The following is a 13743-nucleotide window of genomic DNA, read 5'->3' on the forward strand; positions in this document are numbered from 1 at the left end:
CGACTGCTTCTTTTTTACAGTGGGTTCTGGGGATCGAATCTGATCCTCATGGTTACATGGCAAGTGCTTCATTGCCTGAGTCCTCTTGCTGGCCCTGTTTCATTCTTTATCCATTTTTGTCCTTTTCAGCAGACTTCACAGGCTTATTGTGTGTACGCAGGTGTCTCAGCAATGCTTCTCCTGCAAGCTCCTACTTGGAACCATCTCACACATTCATTACTTTCATCCCCCACCCATTCATGCGCTCCCCTCTGACCTGGGTAGTGTTTTATAATGCCCAGGCCTCTGGCTCTTTCTATTACATTTGGTTGGCAATCCCTTGTTTTATTACATTGCTCTCTAGGAATACTGCCCCATACTCTTTTTTTTTTTTTTTTTGAGACAGGGTTTCTCTGTGTAACTTTGGAGCCTGTCCTAGATCTCGCTCTGTATACCAGGCTGGCCTCGAACTCACAGATATCCACCTGCCTCTGCCTCCCAAGTGCTGGGATTAAAGGCGTGCGCCACCACTGCCTGCCTCTGCCCAATATTTTTTCCTCTCTTAGGACTTAACTATAAGCACATTCTGTATCTCAGAATAGAACCACTTTTTGTGAAAGGTATGTGTATTTGAAAGCAAGTGTAGGGGCCATTGAAATGATTCTGTGGGCAAAAGTGCCTGCTGTTAGCTGCCAAGTCTGAGGATCTGAGCTCAATCAACTTCCAAAGTTGTCCTCTGACCTCTACATGTGAGCTGGGCCATCCATGAGTGCATTCTCATCCTCTCTCTTTCTCTCTCTCTCTCTCTCTCTCTCTCTCTCTCTCTCTCTCTCAATAAAATTTAAAATATAATGTGTCGCATTTCTGGTCCTACAGTCCTCACAGACAGTAAATGACAGCTAACTTCCTGTTCAAATGAATCAATTATTCCTAGCCCAATATTTCCAATGATTCTATTCCCAATGGCTGCTTTGAATCTCTGAAGTATGCTTGGGTCTCTCTTTGTATAAACAAGCATATGAATTAGTAACTAGTTTAAGTACTCTCTTGACACTAGCCATTGAAAACAAAATAACAATTTTAAACTGGGCATGTGCCACCACGCCTTTAATCTAAGCACTCAGGAGGCAGAGGCATGCAGATCTGTGAGTTCAAGCTTAGTCTGTTCTACAGAGCAAGTTCCAGGACAGCAAGGGCTACACAGAGAAACCCTGTCTTGAAAACTTAAACAAAATACAAAGAAACAAAAAAACTCTAAAAGATTATGCCTACAAATGGTTCCTGTGGCTGACACATCTCTATCTGAGGCTACAACTGAAGTCTGCAGTGGCTGGAGACTATCCTTGAGGGATCTACTGAAGTTCAATTCAGTTCTGCCAACACTGAAGGAGTTCAACTTCCTAGTCAAGCTGTGCTGCAGGCCAGGCACTCCGAAGACAGTACTCCCTCCCTTTTCACTCCTGTGGCAATGTTTCCTGAGGACCGAGGCCCATGTTAGTTACTTTCCCCATGCTAGGACAAAATACCCGAGGAAAGCAGGGCTGGTCACATTGTAGCCATACTCAGAAAGCAGAGAGAGAGGAAAGCTGTTCCTCAGCATACTTTCTTTTTTTCCTATGCTGTCCAGGACCCCTGTCCATGGAATGGTGCTGCCCACTGTTAGCCAGGGTCTTCCTACCTCAATGAAGCCAGTCTAGAAACTTCCCCGACAGGCATGTTGTTTGCCTCCTGACTGATTACAGATCCTGCCAAGTTCACACCAAATTAACCATCATAAGGACACAGGCCAGTGCTACAATGCAGCAGTACACAGTGTAAGAGTAGCTTCTGATGTCATGGCCTTCCATCTCATCAGGGAACCAGTTATTTAATTTTACCTTTGATTAAACACAGTGGAGAAGCACAGATTACTCTGTGGTTATATAGAAGGGGAACTGAGCCATCTTTTTTTTTTTTTTTGAGGTGTCATCCACAACATTCCTGAAGTACTAGCACTTGAGATGTACAGGATTAATATGTGTGATTTGTTGAACAGATTCCTATGCCTAAGTCACACTGCTGAAACATTTTACAGACATTAATTTACTTAATCCCTACAGGCCTGTAGGGTGGGTACTGCCCTTATCTCTTACTTTTAATGAGAAAACAAAGACACAGAAAACTTACTTTCCAAGTTGACAAAAACAGTAAGTACTATGCTCCAAACCCATTTTTCCCTGCCTCTTAGAAAGCCTCCCTTTCCAGTCCTGGGGCCCTGCAAGCACATCTCCACTGTCTCTCGGTCAGCTCTAGCAGACGTGTGAGAGAAGCCACAACGCCCTGAGTTGCTTTGGTTGCTGAGTTCAGTGGCTGCCGTGGATCATGGAGAGGAAGAGTACACTGGATAGCCATGCACCTGTGCTTCACACCCAGCCTTTGAATGGTTCCCATAACCAGCTTCAGATTCTTGTGGCTTAACAATCCTCGTTGGCATCCAACAGGCCTTGACCACCTGAAGTCTTAGCTTGCCTATTTTTCCAGTACCTGTTCTCCATCCTGGCATCTCATCATACTGCCAATGTGTGCTACTCCAAAAACTGAGGCTTTGACTTCTGCTATTAAGGATGACCACGTAGGGAATCCCATTTCCCAGCCTTACCCCAAAACTGAACCTCTTTTTTTTTGTTTCTGTTTCTGTTTTGTTTTTCAAGAAAGGGTTTCTCGGGCGGTGGTGGCGCACGCCTTTAATCCCAGCACTCGGGAGGCAGAGCCAGGCGGATCTCTGTGAGTTCGAGGCCAGCCTGGGCTACCAAGTGAGTCCCAGGAAAGGCGCAAAGCTACACAGAGAAACCCTGTCTCAAAAAACCAAAAAAAAAAAAAAAAAAAAAAAAAAAAAAAAAAAAAAAAAAAAGAAAGGGTTTCTCTGTGTAGCTCTGGATCTCACTCTGTAGACCAGGCTGGCTTTGAACTTGGAGATATATCTGCCTCTGCTTCCCGAGTACTGAGATTAAAGGTATGTGTCATCATGGCCCAGCTTAAGACTGCACCTCTTTAGATACAGATGCCAGCTTAAATCCTGCTCAAGATCACTGAGCCCATTGGATGCTCTGATATGGAAACAAACCATGAATTTACTAGAGTTCTCATACAGTGACATAATGGAAGCCTCAGCAGATTTCTAACACTCTCCCCATGGCCCATCTATCCACTGAGTCAATGACTTACTCTTCATGGGTCATCTGCTCAGAATTTTGATTGCTAAGGATATCAGGGATCAGTCAGCTACTACCTCAGTATCTGTCAGTTATTACCACGTTATGCTGTGTAAAGAAGTACCTCAAAGATGAATGGTGTAAAATTGTAACACTTACCTTGCTCTTGCTCCTGTCCATGGTGGCTGGGATGACTCAGCAGAGGCTGACTGGGTTGGGCTTTAGTTTCTGGTTTTAGTTGAGGTCTGGCATTATTTCCACGAGTAGCTGCCATATGGAACATGTTCTTCTCACACTGAATGGCAGGAAGATAAAAGTTGAGCCAAACCACATGGCACATTCCACCTTCTGTAGTCACGATGTGGGCTGACATTCCACCTTCTGTAGTCATGATGTGGGCTGACATTCCACCTTCTGTAGTCATGATGTGGGCTGACATTCTCTTGGCCAAAGCCTGTGAAACACAAGTCCAGAATCAGTGTGTCCTCAGACCCAAGATGAGGGAAAGGGAATGAGCAAATGTTTACTGACCAGAATTTGAGTCTGTCACTCTGGATTTGTGGAATGAACAACCAAGTCAATGTAAAATGGATGTAAATGAAACCCATGTTAGGAGAGCAGTGCTGCACTGTATATCAGTTAATTATTGTCAGTAAATTTTAACTTATGTGAAAAAAAAATGCCTCAAAACACAGTAGCTTATAACCATAAGCAATTACTATTCCTCTCAATTTTTGGTGTTACTACAGTAGAGCTGGCCTGATTTCTACAGATGTTGCTGCATCTGTGTTCACTTGGAGCCCATCCAGAATGTCGTCTGCCACATGACTGGCTCAGTACCACCTGGGGCAATGAGAACCATTTGGCCATTTGTCAAGCAGGCTGGCCCAGGCTCACTGATACTGAAGAGGTCACAATGTTCTCAAAAGTTACAAGAGGGGTCAAGATCTAAGAAGCTGCAAGCACTTTTCAAGCATCATGCATTCTGGGCAAGCACTCTCCCACCTGGTTTCATCCCTAGTCCTGCTTGTTTACTCTAGATTTGTTCTTAAAGGAGACACATCCATCTGGATATATCCTCTCCTGTGCTCATTGTAGGGATGGCCTCAACTATTCCTCTTATCTCCTACTTTATAATCCTGTCAGTATTGGGGTATGTTCATTAGGGATAAGGGGAATCTGTGACCAGCCTAGTGATGTGGCTCAGTTGGTAGAGTGTTTGCCTAGCATGCACAAAGTCCTGGGTTCAACCCTAACCCCACATAAAACCAGGCATGCTGGCACATGCTTTGTAATCCCTGTCTCTGGCAGGAGGATCAGAAGTTCAAGGACATCTTTGACTAAATATGAAATTCAAGGCCAGCCTGGGCTACACAAAACTCTGACTTAGGGAAAATAGATGGGGTGTGGGCAGAAATTCACAGAATGTCTATTTCTACCTCCTGAGTGCTGGAATTACAGTTGTGGACACCCAAGGCCAGTGTATGTAGTGCTGGGGGTTGAACCCAGGACTTTGGGCATGCCAGACAAACACTATACCAATTGATCCATATTCCCAGCCCCACACAGCATGTTTCAGTGAAGATCTTAACTTCCCACTACTGTTTTATAATGATTAAGTGAATTTCCTCAGAAAAAATATCTGCAAAATCAGAATTTATGGTCTTGATGAGTTAGAACTGAGGATCATCAAATCTGAGTGTGCAGTTGAATCACATAAAAAGCCTGTGAAAATGCAGAAGGTTGGGCCCAAGCCACAGTTTTTGTATCAGTAAGTGTCAGGGACCCATGGGTTCTCATTTTTATCAAGTCTCCAGGGAATGCTGCAGCAAATACACCCTGTGGGGGCTGTGAGGCAGCTGAGTGGGTGAAGGCATTGCCACTGACCCTAACGACCACGTAGATCCCTGAGATCCACACAGCAGAGAGAAAGCAAGTCCTGCAGCTCCTCTGACCACCACATGCTCACTACGGCATGAGCACCACCCCCAAATAAATAGATGCAAACCTGAAGATTAATTTGTGTGAGTGTGTACATGAAGGGGAGGCATGCATTGCCACAGAGTATGTATGGAGGCCAGAGAACAACCTACAAGGGTCAGTTCCCTCCCTGCTCTATGGGGTCTAGGATCAAAGTCAGGTGGTCAGGCTTGGTGGCAGGCACCCCTATTCACTAAGCCATCTTGCCAGCCCCTCTGTGGTATCTTTTACAGTGATGAAATGGAAACTCCTAAAATTTCCAAACAAGATCTTTGGTTTTTGATGTGTGTGTATATACGTAAGTGTGCAGGCACATGTCTATGCATTCAGAGGTCAGGAGGATGTCAGGGGCACTCCTCTGTCATGCTTCACCTTCATTCCCTTGAGACAGATCTCTCTCTGAACCTGAAGTTCACTGTTTTTCTGCTAGGCTGGCATCCACTAAACCCCAGTGAGCCTCCTGTCTTTGTCTCCCAACACTTCCAGCACTGGGGTTCCAGGTATGTGCAGTCAAGTCCAGCTTTTTGTATGGATACCAGGAGTCAAACTCAGGTCCTTGACCTTGTAGGGAAGTGCTTTTATCCCATTGAGCCATGTTTCCAGCCCAAGGCCCTTAAGACAGTTTTTCAAAACTTACATGAAGACAGTAAGTAAAAAAAATGTGTATTTTTGCAAGTCCACACACAGACTTGAATTCTATTGACTGGCCCCAAGTGTTAGGGTGTACATTTTCCTATATTTGATAATTCTCAATGACCATATCTTGCTTTCATTCAGTGAAGTCATTACAATATATGTTGTGCAGTGTTTTATGTATAAACTACAAATAAATGAACCCAGCCAGAACCTGTCTTTCTCTCGGTATTGCTTACACCTGGTAATAAGCAGCGGGAAAGAAAGAGAATTATTTGCCACTCAGAACTCAAGTTCTCAGGCTAGACTTCCTAAATTTGAACCTGAGCTCGGCCACTCAACTGTTCCACATCACTGGGCAAACTTCTTAACCAAACTGTATGTTAATTTTTTATCTGTACAGGGAGGGGGTGGTCATAGCACCTATACTATAGGACTCTGATGAGTCTATGGAATTTATTACTTAAAATAAATGGAATACATATTAGAGACTGGGACGAGTAGTGTAGCTCAGCTGGAAGAATGCCTGCCTCGTATGAACAAAGCCCTGGACTGAACCCCAGCATGGTATAAACCATGTGTGGTGGTGCACCACTGTAATCCCAGAACTGGGGAGGTAGAGGCAGGAGGACCAGAAACTCAGTGTCATTCCCAAAGAGTGGGTTTGAGGCCAACCTGGGCTACACATCTCAATAAGCAGCCAAACGAACAAACATTAGCTATTTGTGTATGTATTTGTGTGTATGTTTATGTGTTCGTAAGCAGCCGCCAGTTACTAGTAAAATAATTAGTTATGGTCTTGTCTAGATTTGGATGTGTGGAGGCCAACTCTTTATACTTCCTTGCTCTCGGGTTGGACATGTCACTAAGATACATGATTCCAATGACCCTGCATTCAAGAAAGCCTTGTCCCAGAACTTACTGCGAGTGGTTCACACCTGGCTGGATGAATACAAGGTGAGTGGTGCCTCTGACTGGGGAGAGCGGGCTCTGGGATGTTCTCAAGACTCTGCCACCTTTCCAGATCCAAACTGTATTCTTTCCTGTTTTTTTGTAAGTTAATGGAGCCCCTTCAATTTCTCCCCAATTCATCACCAGTCTGGCTCTCAAATGGTTAACCCTAAGCAGCTGTACTTGTGACTTATTGTTTTAGGTTTGAATTTTAGGAAAAGTCAAGTTTCTCAGAAGGAAATCAAGCTGCAGTCTTTCCCCATGGCTAGATCTATTTATCCACTGAGAAGTTACTCTTCCCCTCCCTGCTGCAGCAGCATCAGGAGCTGATGTCTTCAGGGTTCCCTACCAAGCTACTATCAGTTTCCTGGGAGATGTGGCTGGCGCAGGTCTTGTGCACACATGAGAACTCCTTTTCTATTAACAAGCAAAGGTTTCTGTGTGAAAGCCTTGCCCCTTGCTTTATGTATGTCCCCAAGGGTTACACCCTGTTCTCCAAGAGCACATCTCTGTCCAGATACCATGCATGAAGAAATAAGGACAGGCCTCCTTCAGACAAATGCACAGTGTCTCTCTGACAGTGTCCTTCACCTTGGCTCTGTCCCAGTTTGCTTTTCTGTGCTGTGATACAACACTGGCCAAGAGCACTCTGGAAGAGTTATTTCCCTAATACCTCCACATCACAGCCCATTATCCAGAGATGTCAAGGCATGAACTCAAGCAGAGCCCACAAAGGAGAACTGCTAACTGGCTTGCTCTCCATGGCTTCTTCAACATGATTTCTTATACAGCTCAGGACCACCTGCCCAGGGATGGCACCACCCTCAGTAGGCTGGACCTTCCTCTAACAGTCCTCAGGAAAATGCCCGACATGTCAATCTGATGGAGGCAATTCCTGTTTGTAGTCTCTCTTCCCAGGTGACTCCAGTTTGTGTCAAGGTGAGAAAAAATAATCAGCAGTTTTTTTAATTCAAGCTTTTGAATTATTGTAAAAATGAGATTATTTTTAAATAATCAGGGAATTCCTACTGAGGCAGAAGGATTGCAAGTTCAAGCCAGCCAAGGCAACTTAGTCAGATCCTGTCTCAAAAACAGAGCAGAAATGGCCGGGCGGTGGTGGCTCACGCCTTTAATCCCAGCACTCGGGAGGCAGAGGCAGGCGGATCTCTGTGAGTTCGAGGCCAGCCTGGGCTACCAAGTGAGTTCCAGGAAAGGCGCAAAGCTATACAGAGAAACCCTGTCTCGAAAAACCAAAAAAAAAAAAAAAAAAAAAAAAACAGAGCAGAAATGGGCTAAAGAGACGGCTGAGAGGTTAAGATCATATACTGCTCTAGTAGACCTCAGTTCAGTTCTCAGTGCCCATATCCAGGTAGCTCACAGTCCTTGTTAAGTCCAGCTCCAGGGGATAGGACCTCACTTCTGCTCTCTGCAGGCCCTTGAACTCAGGTATGCAGGCCTCCAGAGAGACACATACACATAATTAAAATAAATGTCCTGGCATGGTGGTGCACATCTTTAATTTAGCACTCGAGGACAGAGGCAGATCTCTGTGAGTTCAAGGCCAGTCAGAGCTACATAATGAGAACCCTGTCTTAGAAAAATAAAATAAAATTTTAAAACCAAGGAAAAGGGGCTGGAGAGATGGCTCAGAGGTTAAGAGCACTGACTGCTCTTCCAGAGGTCCTGAGTTCAATTCCCAGCAACCACATGGTGGCTCACAACCATCTGTAATGAGATCTGGTGCCCTCTTCTGGCCTTCAGTCATACATGCTGGATACATAATAAATAAATAAATCTAAAAAAAAAAGGGGGGGGGAAAAAGAATAATAGATACACGTGATATATTTAGTAGTTACAGTTCTACACAGCATTGCAAACCCATATGTTATAGATACACATGCAGCCACCACCACTGGTACATCTATAAGGTATAATAGAGAATAAAGAATGCATATTGTATTCTCTTCCTATTAAAGTAAAAGTGAGCAAAACTTGAGCAAAACATCCACTTACTTTGAGATTAGCACTTGGGAGGCAGAGGAAGATGGATCTCTAGGAGTTCCAAGTCATCCTGGTCTACATAGAGAGTCCTAGACCTGCTAGGGCTACACAGTGAGACTCTTTCTCAAAAAAAGAAGTAGAGGCTGGAGAGATGGCTCAGTGGTTGTATTCATCAGGGTTCTCTAGAGGAACTGAACTGATAGTGTGTATGTATGTATAGATAATCATATATATATATGGAATTTATTAGAGTGGCCTACAGGCTGTGGTCCAGCTAGTCCAACAATCTATCAATGGGAAATCCAAGAATCCAGTAGTTGTTCATTCTATGAGGCCGGATGTCTCACCAGTCTTCAATCAATATATGCTGGAATTCTGAAAAAAATAGGCTCTAATACCAGTGAAGGAATGGACTTGCCAGCAAGAGCAAGTTTCAAATTTCCTTCTTCAGCAGCCCAGATTAAAGGTGGATCTTCTCACCTCAGAAGATCTGAATTAAAGTTGCATCTTCTTACTCAAAAGATCTGGATTAAAAGTGGGTCTTCCTACTTCAAACAATTTAGCTAAGAAAAAAATCCCTCACAGGTGAACCCAGCTACTTGGGTTTTGGTTAATTCTAGATGTAGTCAAGCTGACAACCAAGAATAACCACCACAGTGGTTAAGAGGACTTGTTGCTCTTGCAGAGAACTTGGGTTCAAGCACCCACATGGTGGCCTGTCTCTGCAGGCATCAGGCACATATGTGGTGCACAGACACAAATATAGGAAAAACATCCATATACATAAAGTAAATTTAAAAATGAAATCAGTGCAAGAAATTAATAAAAGGACATAATTAAGAGAGCTCTGGGGTGCCAGTCATGTTCACTGATTAGACAAGGTTACTAGAATTGATCTGTTGATAATTCAGCAAGTTAAACATTTATATTTTATGTCCTTTTGCATTTTTATTATATTGATGTTAGTGAATATTATTAGTTTCTTTGAGTCCAGGTATTGCTATGTATCCTGGCTTGCCTGGCACCCACAATGGAGCATAGACTGGTCTTGAACTCACAACAATTCTTCAGACTTAGTGCTGAGATTACAAGCATGTGCCAACATGCACAGATTTTAAAAAGTTAAAGGTGAAACATGCTTACTTTAAAAATTCATATGATCTTCAGGGGTACAAAGTTAACATTATAGGGGCCAGCAGACAATTCAGAGATGGCTGTCTTCTGATAGAAAACCAAAGTTCTATTCCCATTACCCATATGGGGTAGGATATAACTGCTTGTAACTCCAGCTCCAGGGGGATTCAAAACTCTTTTCTGGTGTTCGCAGGCACCTGAATACACGGGATATGATCACAGAGACACATGTACACATATACAAATAAAAATTAAGGGGCTGGAGAGATGGCTCAGTAGTTGAGTACTTGCTGCTCTTCCAAAGGACCTGGTTCAATTCTAAGTACCCGCGAGTTGGCTTACACTCTAACTCCAGCTCCAGGGGAATCAGTATCCTCTTCTAGCCTCTGAGGGCACCTCTAGCCTCCTACAAGCACATAGTACACATATACACATTCAGTCCGCACACATAAAATAAATCATTAAAAAATAAAATAAATTAATAAAACAAATAGTCTATAGTTCCATCTCAAAGTGATCACTGAATTGCTTGTTGTGGTTGCTGGTTAACAAATATGCACACTAAAAGATCTTTTTTTTTTTTTTTAAGATTTATTTATTTATTATGTATACAGCATATGTGACTGCAGGCCAGAAGAGGGCATCAGATCTCATTACAGATGGCTGTGAGCCACCATGTGGTTGCTGGGAATTGAACTCAGGACCTCTGGAAGGGCAGTCAGTGCTCTTAACCTCTGAGCCATCTCTCCAGCCCCTAAAAGATCTTTCTTTTCTGTATTATTTTTTAGACAGGATTTCTCTATGTAGTACAGTTTGGCCTTGAACTTGTGATCCTACTATCTCAATCTCCCTAGTACTGGGAACATAGACTTGTGCCACAAGGCCCAAGTTCATTCACGGGAATATACCACACCATGTTTTATCCTTAAATCTTTACATTTATTGCTATATTTAAAAAACATATTTATACATTAGCACTCAAAATCAAAAAACATGTCAAGTATCTTCATTTATTTATTTATTTTTTTGGTTTTTTTTTTGAGACAGAGTTTCTTTGTGTAGCTTTGGAGCCTGTCCCAGAACTCATTCTGTAGTCCAAGCTGACCTTGAACTCACAAAGATCTGCCTGCCTCTGCCTCCTGAGTGCTGGGATTAAAGGCCTGTGCCACCACCTGGCAATATCTTTCTTCTTTAAAAAGATTTATTTTTACTTTATGAGTATGGGTGTTGTGCCTGCATGTATGTGTGTATAACATTTATGTTCCTGGTGGACAGGAGAGGGCTATAGATCACCTGGAACTAGAGTTATAGATGGTTGTGAACGCCCATGTGGGTGATGGGAATTGAATCTGCATCTTCTATAGGAGGAGCAAGTGTTCTTAACTGCTAAGCTATCTCTGCAATCCCAAATATCTTTCTTCTGAAGAGTCCCTTTGAATGGGAGAATGGGCCTACCACAACTGATTCCACTGATAAACAGTCATTGGTGATAAACATTCTGATTATCCTGAGGGTTGGTTTCTACTTCCTTATTTATTTATTTATTTATTTATTTACTTATTTATTATGGGGGAATAGGCCTACCAGTACTGATAAACAGTCATTGGTGATGAACGCTCTGATTATCTTGAGGGTTGGTTTCTATTTCCTTATTTATTTATTTATTTATTTATTTATTTATTTATTTATTTATTTATTCATTCATTCATTCATTCATTTATTTCATACTTAACACTGAAATGAACATCTTCACACGTATCTCTGTGTATATTTGTACAACTATATGCCTGGAATAAATATCAAGACCTGAAGTTTCTGGGAGTGAGCTAACCCCTTTTTTTTCTTTTTGGATTTTTTGAGACAGGGTTTCTCTGTGTAGCTTTGGAGCCTGTCTTGGAACTCACTCTGTAGCCCAGGCTGGCTTCGAACTCACAGAGATCCGCCTGTCTCTGCCTCCAGGGTGCTGGGATTAAAGGTGTGGGCCACCACCACCCGGCTGAGCTAACCCATTATTAAATACTGATGGGCAACATCTACATTTCCTTCACTGTCTATGTAGTGATCTACATTGTCACTGCAGGTATACAAAACGGTCTCCATACATTAGATACAATTAAGATGTGTATTTCTCCTAATCTAACACATTAAAATGATAGCTTTAAATTATATATTTCTGCCGGGCGGTGGTGGCGCACGCCTTTAATCCCAGCACTCAGGAGGCAGAGCCAGGTGGATCTCTGTGAGTTCGAGGCCAGCCTGGGCTACCAAGTGAGTTCCAGGAAAGGCGCAAAGCTACACAGAGAAACCCTGTCTCGAAAAACAAACAAACAAAATGCATCTTTTAAATTTATTAATTTATTATATGTGTGAGCACACCTGCATGTATGCCATGGTATACATATGGAGGTCTAAAGATAACTTATGAGTCAATTCTGTTCTTCCAACGTATGGGTCCTGGGGGACTGAACTCAGGTCATCAGGCTGGGTGGCAAGTACCTTTACCTAGTGAGCCATTTCACTGGCCCCAAATTATACTTTTTATGAGAGATCTTGAATTCATTTTTGCAGTGTTGATGCTCCCCCATACCTGTGAATTCTAGTCATGGATCTAAGCAGTTGAATTGAACACTATAATTACTGAGTGACTTAAGTTTCATAAAGAATATACTGGCAACATGTTAATTTAAAAACACATGTGACTAAGTATGGTAGTGCACACACATAATGCCAGTATATGGGAGGCTGAGGCAGGAAAATGATGAGTTTGAGGCTAGTTTTGGGTGCAGGCTGAGATCATATCTGAAAAGTTACATATAAAATCAACAGACTGTATGAAACTACATGTTGGAAAGTTTGGTGAGTATTGTGGTACAATACAAGGCGTTGCAATAGGGAAATGTTTCCCAAAGTAACCCAGGCCTTTATTCCTCCAAGCTGATGGCATCATCTCCTGTCTTTAGCAATCCACCCAGGAAGCAGGAGGCAAAAGCTATGATACTCAAGAATCCTCAAGAAAAATCCAACATAGCATGTACATAACACACTCATTTGGATAAGCAAACCCCTCTTCCGTTAACACGGTCGCTACCCTATGTGGCAGCACTGGAAATACAGATGAAAATACAAGGGTTCTGAATTCAGAGAGCCCTGCTCTATGTAGAATGTCTGTCTGTCTGTCTGTCTGTCTCTCTCTCTCCCCTCTCTCCTTTCTCTTTCTCTCTCTCTCTCTCTCTCACTCTCTCTCTCTCTCTCTCTCTCTCTCTCTCTCTCTCTCTCTCTCTCTCTCTCTCTCTCTCTCTCTTTTAAGATAGGGTTTCTCTGTGTAACAGCTCTGGCTGACCTGGAACTCACTCTGTAGCCCAGGCTGGCCTCAAACTCACAGAGATCCACCTACCTCTGCCTCCGAGTGCTGGGATCAAAGGCATGCGCCACCACCGCCTGGCCTGTAGAATGCCTCTTTACCATGGGAACAAGGAATCTGGCACTCATCTTTACACTTATTTCAGAATACATTAAACAAACAAACAAACAAACAAACCACCAGAAGCTGGGGATGGAACTCAGTTGGCAGAGCACTTCTTACCCAGCATCTATGAAGCCATGGGTTCCACTCCCAGCATGTCGTAAGCTGGGTATGGTGGTACACACCTATAATCCTAGCATTCTGGAGGTAGAGATGGGTTAGAAGTTCAAGGATAGCCTCTGCTGTATAATGGGTTCAAGGATACATGAGACCCTGTCTTGAAAAAAAACAAGACAAAATAAAAACTAAACAGCTGTGGTGCAAGAAAGGCCCAAGGCAGACCTAACACTACACACTGATCTGCTTTCTGACAGGCTTGGTTCACAGTAAGTAAGTGCTCATTCTCCACAC

At 43.0% G+C, this 13743-nt stretch overlaps 2 protein-coding genes across 9 annotated transcripts in view; one reads left to right on the forward strand and one right to left on the reverse strand.

The window, feature by feature from the left end:
• LOC121827954 (uncharacterized) overlaps positions 1 to 13743 on the reverse strand; it is an 85309-nt gene that overhangs the window by 65890 nt on the left and 5676 nt on the right. For all 6 annotated transcript variants that reach the window (XR_013049554.1, XM_076566011.1, XM_076566014.1 and 3 more), the window contains exon 2: positions 3330 to 3624. Coding sequence is in view for 2 of the 6 variants with exons in the window: in XM_076566014.1 (XP_076422129.1) it covers positions 3330 to 3350 (21 nt within the window). In the remaining 4 variants the exon portion in view is untranslated. The remainder of the gene's footprint in view (positions 1 to 3329; positions 3625 to 13743) is intronic.
• The window catches only part of Galntl5 (polypeptide N-acetylgalactosaminyltransferase like 5), a 48777-nt gene that overhangs the window by 32984 nt on the left and 2050 nt on the right, over positions 1 to 13743 (forward strand). For 2 of the 3 annotated variants that reach the window (XM_076566008.1, XM_042273239.2), the window contains 2 exons: positions 6591 to 6740; positions 7526 to 7673. In XM_076566008.1, the coding sequence (XP_076422123.1) occupies positions 6591 to 6740; positions 7526 to 7582 (207 nt within the window). In that variant the 3' untranslated portion in view covers positions 7583 to 7673. The remainder of the gene's footprint in view (positions 1 to 6590; positions 6741 to 7525; positions 7674 to 13743) is intronic. The other variant, XM_006988371.4, reaches the window with a different exon arrangement.

Source organism: Peromyscus maniculatus, chromosome 3 (assembly GCF_049852395.1).
Source record: "Peromyscus maniculatus bairdii isolate BWxNUB_F1_BW_parent chromosome 3, HU_Pman_BW_mat_3.1, whole genome shotgun sequence".
Classification (NCBI taxonomy): Eukaryota; Metazoa; Chordata; class Mammalia; order Rodentia; family Cricetidae; genus Peromyscus; species Peromyscus maniculatus.